The following is a 20,482-nucleotide window of genomic DNA, read 5'->3' on the forward strand; positions in this document are numbered from 1 at the left end:
AAGTGGCCTTTCTGTAAATGATTCATATCACTCTCTGTCACTTCAAATATATTTTATTATCATCTTGGAGAAGGACCAGAAATTTACAACTGGTCATTTACCTGGAAAGCTGGACTGAGTAAATAAATCAGGGGGGAGGTGTCAACCATCTGCCTATGTCAGCCCAGGCCCTTCTTCCCTTGTAGGCACCCAGGATGTGCAGAAGCAATCCTCTTCTGATTTCTGTGCAAATGACACACTATGTGCATCTTCTTCCCAAGAGCACTCTCCTCCCAGAATCAGAACCAGCCTCAGTCCCCACCCAGGTGAGCCCCCCGGCCTTGGGCCTGTACTGGAGAGTTATGAACATCCTGGTGCTGAGCTCCTAGGGGTCTTCTGCATGCCTAGCCTCCAAGGTAACTCCAAGGTAACAATGTCCTCCATAGCTGGCAGGCTCTCCTTTATGACCCAATACATCAAGTTTGATCAAATCTGGACTATACTGGATGGACTCACTATCCCCTGTGACCTCCTGGTGCCAGTGTGGACAGTGTCTGGTGTCTGGCCTGTCCGTGTACAGCTAGTCCTCCTTCCTCATAGTAAGCTTAAACTTGGCCAGAAAAGGCTCACATGCCAATCAAAATTTTAATGCTGCTTATGCAAATTATCAAGGTTGCCAAATCCTTAAGATTCTAATATCTCTAGCTGTCTATAAAACTTCATTTCCAATACGTACACTTAACGCTTTTAATGCAAAACCAAATCCACAATATAGAAGTAAATCACAGTCTTATTCCAGTTCTTGTACCCTTATTCTTCAAACTGCTGGCTCAATGACTATCCAGATGCTGAATGTTGAAGACTGTATTTAAGCACATCAGAGACTTGCTGCAGTTTGCTAGACCTATAGCTAGTGAAGGCCAAGTTTTGTGAGACTAGATGCTTCAGGAGGAGGGTGGCCACATCACCTGAATGTAGTGCTCTGTTCCCAGTGCTTAGTACAGTTCCTGTAGACGCTAATGTCTGCTGAGTGAATGGGAGGATCCCCAAATGTACAGTATCTCAGCACTTCTCCAGAAGTGAGTTGTGCAGGACTTCCCTCTGCAATACCACTGTATCTTCAGCACTGAAAAATTTCCATGTAATGTAATGTAATGTAATGTAATGTAATATATATATATATGTGTGTGTGTGTGTGTGTGTGTGTGTGTGAATATATATTTTAACTTGATGAACTAATCTTAGAAATGCAGATATTTCAAAAAGAAGCATAGATGAATGAAGTAAATGAGTATTATATTGTTCAACAGAACATGAGAACCATCAAATATATTTTAAATTGTATTGTTAATGTATCTATACTGTGGTGTAAAGTGTGCATGAAAATTTTTAAGTAATGCTTTTCAACTGACCTGTGTACTCTGCATATATTAAGTTGTTTTAACTGTACTCCCTAGCCAGACTCTCTTTTTCCTTCCTTAAAGTTTCTGAAATGAATATTCTATTAGCAATTGATTGTTCCCAAGTGCTAAGTCTTTCTTCTATCATGTGGTATCATGCCCTCCCCACCCCCATATTTTATTTTTGATTGACAAATAATAATATTACATATTTATGAGATGATGTTTTATTTTTTATTTTTTCTTAAATTTTTAATATTTATTTTTTAGCTTTTGGCGGACACAACATCTTTGTTGGTATGTGGTGCTGAGGATCGAACCCGGGCCGCACGCATGCCAGGAGAGCACGCTACCACTTGAGCCACATCCCCAGCCCCATGAGATGATGTTTTATTTATTTCTGGTGATATGATGTAATTAGATGTAAGTGTGGAGTGATAAAATCAACTAATTAACATATCTATCACTTCAATTACTCATTTTTTTGTGGTGAAAACATTTAAAATCTACTCTTTTAGCAATTTTGAAATATACATTATTGTTAACTGTAGCTACCATGCTATACAATAGATCACTAAAACTTATTATTTCTGTCTAAATGAAACTTTAACCAATGCAGCCTACATCACCCCAGACTCTAGTAACCACCATTCTAGTCTCTGTTTTTATGAGTTGTTTTAACTGTATTCATAACGGCATACATACATATAGCTTTGAACATACATATCCAAAAGACCTTCCTATCTTTGAACAAATCCTTCTTCTGGAAAAGCCAGGAATTGTCTTTTATGAAGGCCAGTGAGGAAAGCTGAAATATCTATGAGTTCCAGGAGCTCATACCTTCTATTCTCATCCCCTGGGAGTATTTCCTCCATCCCAAACAGTTATCCCAAAATATAATGGAGCCTGTGTTTTTTATTATATTCTTAGTAAAAACTCTGTCATTCAATAACCACCAAAAATAAAACAGAAGAGCCCATGGAACGCACAGGCAGAATATAAAATGCCAATGTGACCCCACCCTTCCAGTTGGCTGTGGTAAACCAAGGGAAAATATTCTTACCTCTTGTGGAGTAGGTCCTGGGAAGCACTGTCACGGACACATTGTCGGAGCTTCTCTGACCAGCGGTGTCAGTCACGGTCAGCTGGAAGGTGTATGTTCCTTCCTGTAGGTGGGTCAGCTTCAGGGTTCCTGGTTGAGGCACCTGGTGCACAAATGGGATGCTTCATTTTAGTGAGGAGGTCTGAGCATGAAGTCCATCATCCTCATGAGCTAGATGTCAGTGTCGTCCTAGAAGCAGTTCCCTGACCTGCCCCTCTACTCCAGGTCCACAGCTGCTGAATACTAAGTCCCAAGCTATTTGGCCCCATCTTGTAGCCACCAATGTTATCCCAACTGACAACAGCCTTGATTGACCACTCCATTGTTTGTCCTTAATAGCGGCTGTTCCAAACCACCAAGCTCCGTATTCAGTATCGAATCCCTTCCCTCTCAGCAGGTTATGTCATCTACTTCAGGGAGAAAATCAGAACCATGACTGGCTGCACTACCCACCTCATCCTGGGCATGTCCCTGTACTCACTGCCACCTCCTGCCTGACACCTGTACAGGATGAACTGTCCCTCCTGTGCTGGGGCTCAATTCTTCTTTTTTAGTCCTTGACTTTCCTTCTGTGACCTTCAGAACAATGACCCACCAATTAATTTCTCTTTCAAATGGCTCTATTATTACTATGGATTCCCGACAGGCTTCTACACTGCACCTGCTGCTTCCCTAGGCTCATGTTCCATTTCATCTTCACCCACCCAAGTGGCCACTCTCCCTAGACTCCCCTGAAACCATCATCTAGTTCTCGAGATCAACAATAGTTATTTATGTTTAAAATTTCCTTCTTTCCTTCCTCCCCCCCCCTCTCTTTTAGACAAGATCCTTTTTTGTGGCCCAGGCTGGTCTCAGACTCATGAGCTTAAGTGATCCTTCCACCCAGCCTCCCCAATAGCTGGGACTATTACTCTATCTAAAAAAGTTGGTCACTCCTGTCTTTTTGAACCCCTTGCTTCTTTGATCCGTGTTTTTATCCTGAATTCTCCCAACCAGGCCTGCAGCACCTTCTTGAGCTTCACTTCTGCTCATGCCCTTACCCCAGAGTTTCATTTCCTGCTCTTCTCACCATTGCAGGCAGCTTCCTTACCACTGCAAAAGCAATAGGCCCAGGTCTGTGCTGTGATTCTGTCATTCCTGACATTCAGAGGAAGACTGTTTAACATCCAAATCCGTTTCTGATCCAATGAACTAATCTGGGTATTATTCTGTGGAAATGAACACTGACCTTTATGCAGTTTACTATACCGTTGCACTAACAGTCTTGAAATTACATTATTTTTATGTATGGAACCCTACAAAATGAATTACTGAATATAACTTTGGTTTAGAGGGTCTGTCCATACTATATATACCAACTAGCAGAATGCTTTATAATCATTTAGAGGCAATATAATGAGATACAGTGACCTTTGTACCTAGTGTTGCTTAATAATTACCCAGAGCTATTGTTAAGGCATGGACTTCTGTGGCATGGAGAGTCTGAGATCATGGGATCTGGAGAATGAGACACTTAACAAGCACTCCCAGGCTGCCCACTGCTCTGGATGAAACACTGGTGAAATGGTTCAAAGCACAGACAATGAATGCCATGAAGCCAGGAGTTGGTTGGGCATCAAAGCTCAGAGTACCAACGTGAGACTAGGCCTGGGGTGTGCTTGGAAGCCTCTTTTCCCACACTGGACTAGAAGGACAGAATATCCCTGTGCAAGGGACCAACCCCTCCATTTAGGCTTGGCATACCCCCAGGCACATCGTCCCAGTGCAGGAAACACTCAGACTCAGACCATAACAATCACCTTCAATGTCCTGGGTGCACTAAAAAATTTAGATCTATTAAGATTACATATCCCTTCCCTGGCTCTTCTATTCATTTAGATAACAAAAGCTATCTTTGCCTCGAAATCAGATATTTAGATGGACACTTTCCCCTCAAGGCAGCAAGTACTCTTCTAAACATTTCCTCATATTAATGTGACACTAGAAAGAAGATTCAAACTATTTCAAAAACATGCTCCAAATTTCAGGATAAAAACATAAACATATACTCATGTACACACAACATATCCAATTTGGAACTCGAAGAGAGATATGCTTTACCTTTAATAAAACAAGAGGTGAGATCTGCTTGAGTATGGTGGTGCATGCCTGTAATCCCAGCCACCGAGGAGGCTAAGGCAGGAGGATCATGAGTTCAAAGCCAGCCTCAGTAACTTAGTGAGGCCCTAAGTAACTTAGTGAGATCCTGTCTCTAAATAAAATATACAGAAGAGCTGGGAATGTATTTCAGTGTTAAATGATTCAGGTTCAATCCCTAGTACCTACCCCTTCACCCCCGCCAAAAAAAAAAAAGTGAGATTCTCTATTTGGCAGTAGCAGAGCCTTTCTGATACAACTTGATCTCCTTAACTGAGATTTCAGTGGCTAGAAATTCATGTTTGGGAGAATACAAAATAATTATGACCTGTTTTAAAAAATTATGTCCAGCATGTAAGCTAGTAGGCAATTGGTTTTGATTTAATGATAAAGTTGTTAAGGTAAACAGAATTCATCCATTAGTAAGCTTCCATTACACCTGGCATTCTATAATTGCAATCAACTGAATGTCTGTGTCCTCCAAAATTCATATGTTGAAACCTAATCCTCAATGTGATGGTGTTTGGAAGTGGGACCTTTAGGAAATGTTTAGATCCTAAGGGTGGTACTCTCATAAATGGCATTCGGCTCCTCATACCAGAAAGTTCTTTTGCCCCTTCTGCCATATGAGGACATGGCAAAAAGATGCTGTGAACTAGAAAGCAATCCTCACCAGACATTGAATCTGATAGCATCTTGATTTTGGACTTGCTAGTACCCAAGACTGTGAGAAATAAAATTTCTGTTTATAAACCACCCAGTTATGGTGTTTTTTTGTGAGCATCCCAAGTGGATTTGATTACTTGATTTTTAACATTTGATTAATATTAATTAATTCACTGATTTCTGATCCCGAATCTTCCTCAACAACATTGTTCATGTCCCTAAATGAAAATACTCTGATGTCTCAGAAAAAGGGTGATTTTATCTGAGTCCCAATTTTCCTGTTAGAAAATTTGGAGTGTGAAACCAGGCTGTGTAAGCTAAAGGAATCAGAGTGGTAGCCCTTAAGGATGGTTATTTACTGTTAAGGAAAAATTCTCAAAATGGTAAACCATGACTCCTACACAAATGTAATATGAACATGTGTCCAAAATTTTATTTAACTCATGAATTAAAAAAGAAACTAATAATATGTTAAACTGATTAAGATGATAATCTAGAGAATAGACATATATAATAGTCATGAATGCAGATACAAAGTTGCTAATAGATACAAAATAGAAATGAGTTTATTAATAGGTACTGAAATTTATTACTAGATGGATTAGTAACTACAAGTACTAAAATGTCATGTGGAAATCCTCTTGTCTCCAGAGTGAAAAATCAATTGCATCTATATATGAAAAAATGTATTTTCATTTTTACAAACAAGAATCATTTGCATGACAACGTTCAAATGCTAACCATGGAAGGATCCTCGAACCAACTCCCAGTGTTCCATTGAAAGGTGCTCAGTAATCTTTTGGCCGTTTCAAGGTCTTTTATAATTTTCTTGACAATCTTAATCCACACAGTGTGGATGAGTCTACATGGGAAGTTGTTCTGAGAATTCAGATAGGTCTAAATTGCCTAGCACTGAGTCAGGCTCCTGGTAGCTACAGTTAGGATGATGTCAAAGTAGGACAACCAGTATTTACTTTGGGGGTCATTCATGAATGTACACCATTGTAAGAGAGACACAATTTGATATCAGAAGACTCCCATAATGTTGGTTTTGTCACTTAGATGATGATTTGGTAATGTTAGAACTGCCTGCCACTGTTGTTATATACCTGGCTGGGGAATTGGTCCAGTTTCCTCTTGATAACACAATAATCAGTCTTAAATGGTTATGCATAATATCTAATTTTATTACTCCTTTAGAAATATCTTCAATAAACTAAATACCAAATCATTAGCATTATTTTTATTTATTACTCATAGGTGCAATTTATCTCTCACAGAATAGTTTTCAATAGCAAGTATGAAAAGCTAGATGATGATGGAGGCATAATTAGCAGCTTCTTGAACAGATGTATCCCTAGAGTGCCAAGTCATAGTCAGTGTTCATCCTGAGGAAATTTTCTAGTGGTATGATTGATGACTTGTCCATATATCTTTCCTGATTAACTTGAATTCTCAAAATTTCAATTAAGATAAATTTTAATAAAGGGGGCACTAGGAAAGAATAGAGTTACTTTGGATTAGGCAGAGGGGAGTGAAGGGAGGGGAAGGGGTATGCAGGTAGGAAGGATAGTAGAATGAATTGGACATTATTACCCTGTGTGCACATATGACTACACAACCAGTGTGATTCTTCATCATGTACAACCAGAAGAATGAGAAGTTATACTCCATTTATGTATGATGTGTCAAAGTGCATTCTACTGTCATGTGTAACTAATTAGAACAAATTAAAAAACTGATAAAAAGATAAATTAATCTTGCAGTTGACACAAACATAAAAAACAATAAATATGATGGGACACTCAAAATTATTTCTGTTGTAGAAAAAAACTCCAAAGTTGAAATGTAAGAAGGATAAACAGAAGGTTGTATGCTCAGGTTCAATAAATCAATTATAGAAACACAGAAAAGGGGAGACGATATGACAGCAGTCATGTGGAAAGATAATGGGAAAAGTTTCAGCAAGAATCTGTTGTGTGATGTAGCTATTAAAATAGTTAATGGAAATTAAACTTCACTAATAGCAGTAGGGACAATGTCTAGACAACAGGAAGTAACAGGGTATCAGGAAGAACCACAGCATGAATATCGAATTCAATTGGGGGTACCAGACTTTAAGAAAGGTGTGGACTAATCTAAGAAAATCCAGACTAGGCTGGATGCTGGATAGTGTGAAAATGGGCTGAAGGGATTTTACACAGAACAAAAAAATATATTCAGTGTTTTTCCATAAGGAAGGTCCCGCACCAACAATACTGATAATGAGAGGGACATCCTGTCTGCCTAATAATTAAAGCTGACTAGCAATGTCATAAGACATGACGTGTAACAGTGAGCTTCCATTACCGAAAGAGTCAGGCAGATAGTGGATGACCCTTGGAAGGGATGCTGTAAGAAGGGTTCTTGTTTGAGGGACAGGCACAGTAAGATGCTGTGCAGAGATCCAGTCCAATTCAAAGCCTATGAGTAAAATCAGTGTATGCCAGTGTTATGTGACTGGCTTATTATCATTTTTGTTTTTGTTTCACTAGAGCACAAATTGGTGTTTTGTTCACCTTCTTCCTCCAGCTCCTCTCAAGGGAGTGGTCTGGATGAAGTTTATGTGCCTCAACCAGGACATGCTCCTATCTAGAAAGGGTCCTGACTTGTCTCATGACTCAAGACCCAGTGCGTGTAGGCAGCCCCTGGACAGATAGCTCTGTCAGTGCAGCAAATCCAGCTGTGCCCAGACGAGCCTGATGGAGAACAGCACGGGGCACCTGAGCAGGAAAGCCTGACACCATGCTTGCTCTCCTCACAATGGTTGCAAACAGTGAAACCACCAGATACAATGTTCTCTCTCTGGATCTTGTAAAGAATTAGTTCATTCTATTGCTATTTTTCTCTTAATATTCCTTGATGTTTTTCAAACTTTCTACTTGAGTCTTGAAGCAAGAAAAAAGAAAAACCTTTAAAAAGTAATCTGATTCATTGAAACAAAACATGTTTTCTTCTTTGAAGTACTCTTGTCAAGAAAAAGTAGAGGAATGAGGCAGGCTTCAAAATAAATGCTCAAAAATCACTGAAAAAAATCAAGGAAAGTAAATGTATAAAAGCAACCATGTTTTCTACAATCAATCCTACATTTTCTCCATTTTATAGCTCTTCTTCTAACTCACAGGCATTGGGGAAACATGAGCAGAAGGACACTACAGAAGACCATTTTTCCAGAAACCTCAGTTTTCATTACCAAGGATGACACGAGTTACCTTCATGTCCACTGATGGGTCACCCTGCAGCAGTGTCCACTCATACTGGATGATGGCATGGTCATCTGTGCTTTCACGGCCATCCAGAATCACCCCATCTGTGGGTAGATGCAAAATCACATCCTGCCCAGCCTTGCTAAGTGGAGGTTCATCCTTGTCTATGAAAGAAAATAAACAATCATAAGTCTGTTTTTTCTAATTTATGAAGAGTGGTTTGGTATTGACTAGATTTGGTCCAGCAAAGAACTGCTGAGAGAATGAATAACTTGAATTTATTTTCCTATTGATTTTCATTGTGTTCTCTTTACATAATAAAGAAAAAATTATGAATATAGAAATTTGGCTATGATGTATGCAGAAGGTAAGGTATGGCATGCTGACTACTAGCAGTAGCTGTGGACAAAGTAGAGAGGGAAGAAAATGTGCCAGGGCCCACCAACCTGTAAATCTGGAGAAGTCGTTATATTCTCTGAATTTTTCACTTATTTATAAATGATTTAAGTTCAAAGGTCTACTAAATGAATTGATTAAAAAAAAAAATTCCTGAAACTAACCTCAATGAAACCAACTTTACTTCTAGTACAGATTTTATTTTTTCTTGTCTTCCAGTTTTTAATGTACAAGTATTATAAAGTATTCAATGGATGGGAAATATATTAAATTTAAATATATTAAAGTAAACACCTCCCTACCTAAGGAAAAACCTGTTCTTCTCCCTTTTCTATCTCTGAGCAAAGACTGAACAACTGATGTCTTTAATCTGCATCTCGCCACGAGGACAGATATGATACAATAGGTCTTTTCTAGAAGTGTGGACTTCCCTTTGGTTACAAAAGTTTCATAGTTTTCACAAAAGGTTTCCACTGTATAATTCTGAAAAACATTTTATAATCCAGCAGTTAGACATTACAGTTAGCAGCTATTTGCATTAAAATTTGCTTTAAAATGCTATTTTCCCCAGAATAGTGGCTCATGCCTGTAATCCCAGTGGCTCAGGAGGTCAAGGCAGGAGGATTGCAAGTTCAAAGCCAGCCTCAGCAATTTAGCAAGGTCCTAAGCAATCTAGTGAGACCCTGTTTCTGAATAAAATATATATATATAAAAAGGGCTGGGGATGTGGCTCAGTGGCCCTGGGTTCAATCCCCAGTACCAAAAAAACAAACAACAAAAACAAAAAACTATTTTCAAGTAAATGAACTACAATATGCCTAAATGATATAAAAAGCCACAAACTCTAGTAATTTTTAAAACCATCCAAAGAGTTTACATCAAAGATATAATATGGAATGATCAGGTAAGTTTGAAATATCTCACATTATAAAACCAATTAATCTTGCCTCTCCTGAAAGAAAACCATTTTAGTCATTTACTTTCACTTACATCAGTTTTAAGATATGATTTAAGATATGAACATAATGAAATTCTCTTTTTTAAAAAAATTTTTTTAGTTGTAGCTGGATACAATACATTTATTTTATTTTATGTGGTGATGAAAATCAAACCCAGGGCCTCGCAGGTGCTAGGCAAGTGCTCTACCACTGAGCCTCAAGCCCAGCCCCCATAGTGAAATTCTTATACCCATTAAATTGACCTGTGATATGTTTGGAATAACAGAGATAATGTTCCAGTGATACCATAAAATGTATTTTAAAATAAGCCAGAGCTTATCTACCCAGAAACAACCCTTAAAGTAAGTAAAAGACAACAGGAAAAGGTGTGTGCTACCACTTAACAATGGTTGACCTGCTAATGAAGAACAAGATAAATATAATTTTGAGTTTTCCTCATAAAAATGTAATAATCCTATGTTAAATACTATGGAAACATTGATTGTTTTTAAAAACTAAACAGTTGGTAAGACCTACAGAGGTGAAATAAGACTTGCACCAATTTTAGACTGAGCATATCAAACTGGGATTTTACCCAGAGAAGAATAAGTTAGCTGGCCTCATTCACAACATACTGCTGTGAACAGAACCTTCAAGACAAGGAAGGTGTTTGGGTGTGAACACAGACTAAACTGAGAAATTAGAAAGACCCTGAAGTGAGATATGGAGGCAGGGCCAGACTAAGGACAGAGGCTTGGAAACGTGGTAAAAGCCATCATGGGATTTTTAAGATGTCACACTTTAGAAAAAACTTACCCACAATCCCAATATGATTATTGTTATTTTTGGTCTGTACTGTTCTAATTTTTCTCCATAGCATGCTGATGATCATATATATGATATATATAATTATAGTTCTGTAATTATAAGTGTTGCCATTTATTGGGTGACTTCTTTCTACCAGGAACCACACTAAGTGCTTCATAGGCCTAACCTCACTAAAATTCTGAGGTAGGTACTATGATCTGCATACTACTGATAAGGAACCTAGGCTCAGAGAGGCTATGGTTGCTGAAAATCACACATTCAAGTGCTCAGTTTTTCAGCTCAGATGTCAGCCCAGATATTTCTAACTCAAAGGCTCCTTCTACTATACTCTGAGGTACCCTAAGTGTATCCCAGTTACCACAAATATAATTTCACATTCAGAATTGAATCTACTAGCTTATGGATATATATTTATTCCACCTATTAATATTTATTTACACATATAGAACTGCCCATGTAATTACAGAAATTTTAGAATTGCCATTTAAATTTCCTAATTCTTACTATTGGACACTTACTTTGTTACCCAATTTCCCTCACCATTATAAATAATGCCATACTAAACACTTTTTTCTTAGCATGGATCAAATAAATGAATATTGTAATAGTCTCTGCTAAGTATTTCCCAATTGGTTTCCAAGGGGATGGTACCAATTTACAATCTCAGTGACTATGTAAGAGTACATTAAGTTTTCCACATTCATGCCAAGTTAAGATTATACTTATTTTTGCAAATTTAATAAGCCCGAGCTGGCATTATTGATATTTGTTTTGATTACTTCAATGGCTGAATCTTTTTATATGTTCATCAACTATACTTCCTCTTTTGGAAACTGTTTGGTCATGTCCTTCACACACTTATTTTTGTTTTTCTTACTGATTCATATGCTCTATTAATAAATATTTTAAATTCATATTTTCCTAGATTCTTGTTTGCAATTTCTTTTGTTTCTTGACATAGTTTTTATAAATATGTCCATAATGTATCCTTTTCCTTTATCATCTCTTGAATTGACTAGAAAGTTATATTTCTTACAGATATATAACAGTAGTTTTATTTTTAAGTTTCCTATCTATGGAATAAACTATGGCTTAATTTAGAAAAAGATTCTTTAATCCAGCTAGAATTCATGTGTGGTTAGGGTTGAGGTCTAAAATGTATTTCCCCAAACACTGCTAACTAGTTATATTATTTATTAAATGTAAACATTTATTTATAACAAGAGAGATGAAAATGTGAGAAAGTAAGGTCCTTGGAGGAGATTGGCTACCAGCTGGGGAGGGATTAACCTTGACAGGATGGCCAATTTCTTCCTCTGCTCTTGGAGCAGCTGAGAGACAGGCTAGGGGTAGCAGCAGGTGATAGGCAAAGGGGAGAGCAGAACTCTGCCTATTGCTTTGAGTTTCCCTGACACAGAAGGGGATGACTTCCCAAATTCTTCCCAGAGATACTGGATTTCAAGCTATACAGTGGAACAACATTAAAGTTCTGGCTCTGAGTTCTGGGAGGTTACAGTCTTAGCCTCTCCGTGAACCAAACTGCTCCAGTGCCCACCTATCCCTCCTTCCCTCCTATCCTCACAGTCAGTCCTCCTACCCCACCAGCCAACTGCACAACCCAACCAAGGTCCTATATTGATATCACGGACATGTGTGCCACTTTGATCATGCACAAGGTATGTCTATCCTTGATCCTCATGACAATCTGAGCTGGAAGAAAAGTACATACACCAGTCCCAAGGGGACTAGCAGGGACTTATATGTGGAGGAGCCCCATCTCAAACCTGCTCTGCTCTTAGGATGCCCTACCAGGTAGGCTTGGTCACTTCAAGAGATCTCTTCAGCATCCTCCACTTATTCCTGCATCTCGCATCATCCCCTATAGCCACTAAGTTCCAACCCAGGAGCTGCTGGAGAAAGCACATAGCTGCTCTATGTCTCAGCTCCAAAACCCACTTGCTGTGTGACCCTCAGGCAAGAGGCTTTCTTTCATAAAGCTTTCTTTTACACTAGGGATTGTAATGGAACCTAGATCTTGAAGATGTTGTGAGTTGTGAGTTCATGTGTGTGAAGAGTTTAGAACATCTCCTAACACCAAATTCAATAAATGTGGGCAACAAACAGGTTGATGCTATAAATTTGTGCTATCCCATTCCACCTAATCCTTCACTATTTCTTCCTAATCCTTTATCTGACTTCAAATAATCCTTTAACAACTTTTCTTTTCCTAGAGCTCTTCTAAACCATTTTGAAAGTCGTTGAGACTTCAATTCCAAGTGTTCATAAGATTCAGAAAAAAAGAGAAAGAATTTAAAAAAGGAAAAACTCGGTAGTCTCAGAAGCACAAAGAACTCCACGTAAAGCATCTGGGTAGGGAAACCAAACCCAGGACCCTGGAAAAACCAATCACCATCCATGCAGAGAGACAAGGTAGCCTCTGAGCCTGGCTGCACCTTGCACTTTCCCTGTTGCTGGGGACTGAAGTCTGAGTATGCCAGCATTCTCTCAGAAATGAAGATTAATCCAGTGGTTACCTCTTATCTCCAAACATCTATAAAATGGAATTCCTAGAAAAACTCTCCCTAGAGAAAGGAAGGGTAAAGAAGGAAGAATGAAGAAAAATGACTTGGAAACTTTCAGTAACTAAAAGTTTTTATTGTTAACTTCCCTGGACCTACTCTCTTCCTATTTAGTTTCCTTTCCCGTGGTTGTAGGAAGGCTCCCTTTGACTATGTCAGTTCCTCTCAGATCAGTAGTGAGAACCCAGATACTTTGTTCCCTCTGTGGGTAGAGAGGAAGGACAGCAGCCATGAGGTAAGGCTCAAGGAGGATGGTAGGGGTCCAAGTGCAGGTGCTGTTTGCTCCATATTTGGAAAAGACCACCAGGTCCTTCCCAGCATCTAGCTCAAGGTTGAGCAGTAGCAGGATGGTCTTTTGACGTTTGCTCCCCTGACAAATGTCCTAAGTTTCATCTAAGTGGATGTGAGGGAGGGAGGCAGGGCACCATAAACAAAGATTTACAGCCCTTCTCATTGAAACCAGGTGGAGAAGCCAGATTTCCAAAAAGGCTGACACTACCCTGCTCCCCAATATTGCTAATGATGTCATTTGTGTTATTATAAATCAAACATCAACTTATATGATGAAACATTGAGTCTGATGCGGGGGGGGGGGGCTCAATCAAGGTCTTAATCCTTCAGTGATGTTAATTTTCCAACAGCTACAATTTTTGTGTCTCCTGTGTGTGTCTGGACTCTCATTTTTAGAACTTGCAGAAGGTAAAGCCATGGAACTGGCACTATTTTTAGCTCTTTTAAAAAGAGACATGCTTTAAACATTCTGATTTTAAGCCACAATCAAGTCCCTTCTTTTTACTCTGTATTAAAGTGAACAGTAGTTTTCCTTCCCACTTTTGTCTGATGAAGCAATTAAGCACAGGCAGAATCTTGAGTCCTGAGAGTCATACCAAGAAAAAGGGTGGGTGTTATGAGAAAGTTCACATGTAATTAGATTTTGCTCTTGCAATTAGCTAACACAAACTGTGCCTTATAAAATCTGAGACTAAAATAAACCTTTTTTCCCCCTCTGAGCTTTTCTATTTTTTTAAAAATCAAATTTCCGCCAATCCTCTTAGATCAGCTACCCAAACCTAGAAAATTCCATATGGCAGCCCACCACTCCGGCTTCTTCCAATCTACAAGAGTTCTCAGGAACCATCGATAAGACTGAGAAATCAGCGCCATCCTTTCGGTTACCTGCAGTTTAAATTACTTGGAATTTGGAGTGAGTTGGCGAAGGGAGGCCAGTCTTTCTCCCCATGAGGGTCTCCCAGATGTTTGGAAAAGCACAGCCACCCACCAGGTGAAAGGACAGAGGTACCCAAGCAGATTGGCCACAGCAGGCCCTTCAGTCGCGCTTACCCAGCCGGGGCGAGGACCAGGCGGTGGCCAGAGCGGGGTCTCCAGCTTCCAAGTCTCCTAGCCCGGTGTCTGGGGCGCGGCTGAGACTGTAGCTGCTGAAGCCGCGATGAGGCGCGAACTTGCAGACACTGCGGCCGCGCACAGTGCAGTTGAAGAGGTAGCAGCCGAGCGCGACCGCCGGGGACACAGGCAGCCTGGGCAGCTCCACCACCGCCACCGAACAGCGCGGCTCGGAGCAGCAGGCCGCCACACACTGACGCCAGTCCCGCACGGCCGCCGGTGCTCTCAGGAAGCTGGCACCTGCCGCGATNAAGGCTGAGGCAGGAGGATCCTGAGTTCAAAGTCAGCTTCAGCAACTTAGGGAGGCCCTAAGGGAAGGACTGGGGCTGTAGCTCAGTGGTTAAGCGCCCCTTGGTTTCAATCCTCGGTAAGTATATATATATATATATATAAATCAATCAATCTGAACCCAGCAATCTCTACAGCCTGTTAGATCATGTCAAATCTAGGGGTGTGGTGCTTTACATAAGGTATAAGAAAATGCCCAACCCTGCGCCATACAAGTTAGAATTCGACACATCTGTGAGCAACTTTTATATCTTGTTTATTTTTGAATGAGTTTCTGTCGATTTGTATCCCCCCCCCCCCCATCACGGGTCATATTTTTCGCTTTTTAGCATGTGTTAACATTTTTGCCTGGAAGCTGGACATTGTGAGTTGAACATTCTTAAATGTATTTTTAAAGAAGAGAAGAATGATTATTGGGTAGGAAAATAGCAGTTTCTGCTATATTTTTTATTTCCCGAGCTGACATTTAGGAATACATCGCTTTTCAGGCCCAGAACAGAGTAGGAGGCAAAATTAGAAGGTAAAAATAGAGAAAGAAAAGGGGGAAAAAATAGCCTGATGTTTCTTGCCATTCTAAGAAAAGGAGACATTGTAAAGTTTTAAGAGAGATGTTTCTGACTTTGAGGTGAAAAAAACGTGTGCCTGGGGAAAAACCTAAACAACCCATGTAGCTTCACTTTTCTTAGTTGACTTAAAAATCACTAATTTTGGAGGTCACACAGCTGGGCAGTGCATATTAGTCTCCCACTGGTTTTGCTGTAGATGACACCTCTGAGATGGGTTATGATGGTTACTTCCCTAGATTACTCTTCAGGGATCTGAAATCCCCTTTTTTCTGAAAACACTGATTCTTCTCTTGGCCCCACAAAAGTCTGATGCTGACTGGAACAGTATGGAAATGATTGGTTTCTCTGACTTCATATTGTGTCTGTCTCCTTTGTTGCCTTAACCTATGGGTCAAAATCTAAAGCATTTGCATGTAGACATGTTGATCATTTGAGAAATGTTTTGTCCAAACTATAATAGAGGATTAACTTGACCTAGAGTTGTCTAGTCTCTTAAGACTAAAGACACCTACGATGTGATTCTGCAATCTGTATTTGGGGTAAAAATGGGAGTTCATAACCCACTTGAATCTAATGTATGAAATATGATATGTCAAGAGCTTTGTAATGTTTTGAATAACCAATAAAAAAAATAAAAATAAAATAAATAAAAAAATAAAGACACTTACTAGCCACCATAACCAGAAACAGCAGATGATGAAAGGAGTGGCACCTGGTATCCTGGAAGATCTACACTTACTCCCAGAAAAGACATGAATATTCATCCCTTTTATTAGGCTATCTCTCCACCTCATTATTGCTATCCTATATCTGTAACTCTTCTGCCTACCGGAGTTAAGAAGCAGATTTCTGAGCCAAGCTCCATTTTCTTCTTTCCTTGGTGATTGAATGAAAACTTCCTTTCTTCCCAGCACACTTCTCTTGGACAATGGTTTTTTTGTTTTTTTTTTTTGTTTTTAATGGGATGAGTTTCTGGATGTAGGCTAAGTAACAGTGCCTCTTTGTGCTAGAGGTTCTTCCACTTATAGGTATTTATTCCACACAGCTATAGCCACTTTAATATGACCTTGAAACAATATAAAGATTATTTTATTGTACTGGAATTGTAGCTCAGTGGTAGAGCACTTGTGAGACAAGTGTGAGGCACTGGATTCAATCCTAGCACCACATAAATACAAAGGCATTGAGTCCATATACAACTAAAACAATGTTTTTTAATTTTAAAAAAAGATTATTTTATTGCCATAGGCCTTGGAGAGTTTAACAGGCTTTTTATGAAGAGAAACATTCACTTATGATAAAAATGGCCCCAGGGGTATCATCAAACCTTCTAATGGCTTGTTATAATAATAATTATTGAAGTGAAATGTAAACATGTGGTAATGATATATTATTAACTACCAATGTGTATGATTTTAAAGTTTGCCGAATACTTTCATATAAGTGATTTCAAGTGGCTTTTACAGAAATTTTGAAATGGACACATGACCCTCATTCCCATCTTTGGGAGACAGTGAAAGAGAGATCAATACAGGATGAGTGGGACTAAGTGAGTCACTGAAGTTGATGTGAAGTTAGGAATTATGGCTATAAGTGTCTCCAATTGTCTGGGAAGGAAGATTCCTTTAGTAATGCAGGCACATTAAGGTAACTTCTGACCAGCTACTGACCCCACTGTCCACATTAACATAGGATTGACTTGTAGATGAAGCCCCCCCCCCTAAAGAGAATGGCCACCATGACAGTTCCAAAGAGAACCAACTAAGGTAAAAATCTTCACTGTCCCTATGTGAACCCCTGATTAGCAAAAAGAGTACAGAGAATGGAACCCATTTTTCCTGGTAAACATCAAACAGTAATGAAAATGGGGGACAGCCTTGTCTCCTTTGTCATTCTCTGTTTGGAGACGGCCCACTCTCTTTCATGAGAGTGCTTTTTGCTTAAGCTTCACTTTTCTTTTGCTTTATTTTTACCCCACTTTCACTTGTAATAAAGTTCTCTTTAGGACCTTGGTGTCTGACTTTAAATTTTCTTTTGTTGGAACACAAGAGCGAGGCTTGGAGTTTCGGCTCCCTGCTTTCCTGTGACATAGAATCAATTAACAGACTTTGACCATTCCATTTTTTCCTTGAGGATTGCTCTAAACCTATACCTGGTTTGCAACAGGTATAAAACTTGTGGTTAGGGCTGGGATTGTGACTCAGAGGTAGAGCGCTTGCCTAGCGTTTGTGAAGCCCTGGGTTCGATCCTCAGCACCACATAAAAATAAAACAAAGATATTGTGTCCACCTACAACTAAAAAAAAAAAAAAAATTAAAAACTTGTTAGTATCATTCAATAAGATTCATATCTGTACACATACCAATATCAGAAACCTTTAAAATAAGTTGCACCAATAATATTTTGGATAAAAAAAACCCTACTCAATGCAATGGAAACATTAAAGTGAAAAACACAGTCATTATAGATTTTTAAGATGGCTACTGACTGACATAAATTCAAAGTTCCAAATAGTCCAAATTCTAAAAAGTTACCTTTAAATGGATGTGTAACTGATGTGATTCTGCAATCTGTGTATGGGGTGAAGGTGGGAGTTCATAACCCACTTGAATCAAAGTGTGGAATATGATATGTTAAGATATTTGTAATGTTTTGAACAACCCACAATCAAAAATTAAAAAAAAAAAAAAAGTTACCTTTATATCTTTCTCCCCTAAATACCAACTCTTACTATTTATATGTTCATGTCTTTAGATAAAATAAATTTTAAACACTTCAGCACAAAATCTGAAAGCTACATGAGAAATGTCTTTATCAAGCATCTCTTGAAAGTCTACTAAAAGTTACTCTCCACTGATTAAAATTATGGTCTGTAAAAATGTAGTAATATTTACTTTGTCAAATTTTAGGCTTTGAAGTATATCTAGATTTATTGGTAATTTACATAGGCAAATCCCCCCCCCCCATAATCTACTTTCTAAACTGGAAATGACACACTTCAACTTCACTAAACTATTGGAACTTCTAAATGTTACTGCCAATGTAAAATCTGAAAAATGTTATGACATTGTAAAAATTGAATTTAAAATAGAGATAAATTCCAAAGCAAAAGGACTTACAAATTGTAGAACAATAATGCATTTATTAATAGACTATATAAAACAGATTCTTTTATAATTCTGCAACAATCCATCTTTTAGATTTTCATAAAATCCATTTAGAATAAATGTGATGTTTTTGTTATTTTTCATGATTGAATAAAATATTTAGTTCTGATGGTTCAGATTTAATAAAAAGAAATGAGTAAGTTTGGGCCTAAGATAAATGTGGTAAAGACAGAGCACAGAACTCTTATTAAGTCACTCAAAGCATATTTCAGTGTACAAGGCCCAGGACCTCATTAGAGAGACTCCCAATTAAGTAATTATGCCTCCAACTTAAAATATTACATTTTAACATGAAGTGATTGAACCATAAAATACCAAAAGTGCAGTGCCTATAAATATGTGTATTTCTAGGATTAATTTTAAAATTCAGTCTAAAACTTAACAGTAGTATTTCAATTTGATGATAATATTTGAGAAAAGTTATTCTCCTGGGGAAAGATAATATAAACATGTTTTTTGAGGGGAATATGTTTGAAAAGTTATAATAACTAAAAGTAACATTTCTTAATATTTCTAAAATTATACAAATGAGCATCTTTGATTGCCATTTCAATAATGTGTACACAAACTATGTGACTATCATTTCACTGGTAACCAAAACACACATAAAACAGACTTACAACAAATATTCATAAACATTTAGTTGCATAAGCTGAACATTTCTCAGACATTTAAGATTTGTGTTTGAGCATACAGTAACTTCCATGTTGGCTACATAAAATAAATAGAAAATATTTTTGAATGGAAGCTCAATAATCAGACTTTATTATGTTTAGGAATTTCATGATGGTTATGTACAGAAGGGGAATTCTCTCAATTAGAAATCCTTCATATTAACCAGTTCTCTCTTTTAACATGGCAACATCCAGGAACTTACTATTCTGACATTTAAAGTCAGTGTCACTTTTATTTTTTGTTTCCCAGTGACAAATAATGCAGTAATAATGCCTAAGGTTGTAGATTCTCTTGGATGACATCTATCAGCAGAAAGGGACCTCTTGCTTTAGCTGAAATCTGACTGCCCATGCTGCACACTGACAAATGAACAGAATCAATATACCATGAGCCCTTTACAAGGCAGTAAAATTCATCCAGTTGGTGCATGTAGAAGCTTCCAATTGGTTGAAAATCTTTTTCAAACATCAAGTCCTGTTGAATGATGAGTTTTTCTCTCTTACCATTAAACAAAATCCTCTGGGTTAGAAATCTGATGAAGTGCAAGTTTCCTCTTCTGTCAAAAAGTGTTAAGTTCTCCAGTTCAAGGTGTATTTCCAGAGTGCCAGTAGATTCATATGTTACGTATGTTACAATAGGAGTCAAATATTTCTGAGTACTTTGTAAGTTTGCAGCTTCCTTTTAATTCATTTTTAAAATTTTTGAATTTGTTCTAATTAGTTATAAACATGACAATAGAATGCATTTTGACACACTGTACACAACTGGAGCATGACTTTAATTAATTTTTATTGACACATTAAAACCTGTACCTACTTATGGAGCACCATGTGAGGTTTAGATGCATGTATACACTGTGTAATGTTCAAGTCTGGGCAAATATATCTGTCCCCTCAAACAGTTGTCTTTTGTGGCAGTGCAGTGCCTTTCCTCCTGAGGGTGGGGTGTGCCTAGGGTGGGGTGTGCCTAGGGTAGGGTATGGGGCTGGAGAATCAGCCACCTGGCCTCTCCAGTTTGCCTTCTACTTCTGCAAATGCTCCAAACAAAAGGTTCTTTCCCATATCTGTTAAATTTTAACATTTTTAACTTTTAGCTTATTTTTTTCCAAAACTGTGA

The 20,482-nt window shown here is 38.4% G+C and overlaps 1 protein-coding gene across 1 annotated transcript in view; it reads right to left on the reverse strand.

Annotated features, from left to right (window-relative positions):
- Positions 1 to 20,482, reverse strand: part of Lrp11 (LDL receptor related protein 11) — a 53,071-nt gene that overhangs the window by 26,761 nt on the left and 5,828 nt on the right. The window contains exons 2-4 of the mRNA XM_048800551.1: positions 14,611 to 14,925; positions 8,535 to 8,692; positions 2,443 to 2,584 (exon numbers count right to left, since the gene is read on the reverse strand). Of these exons, the coding sequence (XP_048656508.1) occupies positions 2,443 to 2,584; positions 8,535 to 8,692; positions 14,611 to 14,925 (615 nt within the window). The remainder of the gene's footprint in view (positions 1 to 2,442; positions 2,585 to 8,534; positions 8,693 to 14,610; positions 14,926 to 20,482) is intronic.

The sequence above is a fragment of the Marmota marmota genome, unplaced genomic scaffold (assembly GCF_001458135.2).
Source record: "Marmota marmota marmota unplaced genomic scaffold, marMar, whole genome shotgun sequence".
NCBI classification, from domain to species: Eukaryota; Metazoa; Chordata; class Mammalia; order Rodentia; family Sciuridae; genus Marmota; species Marmota marmota.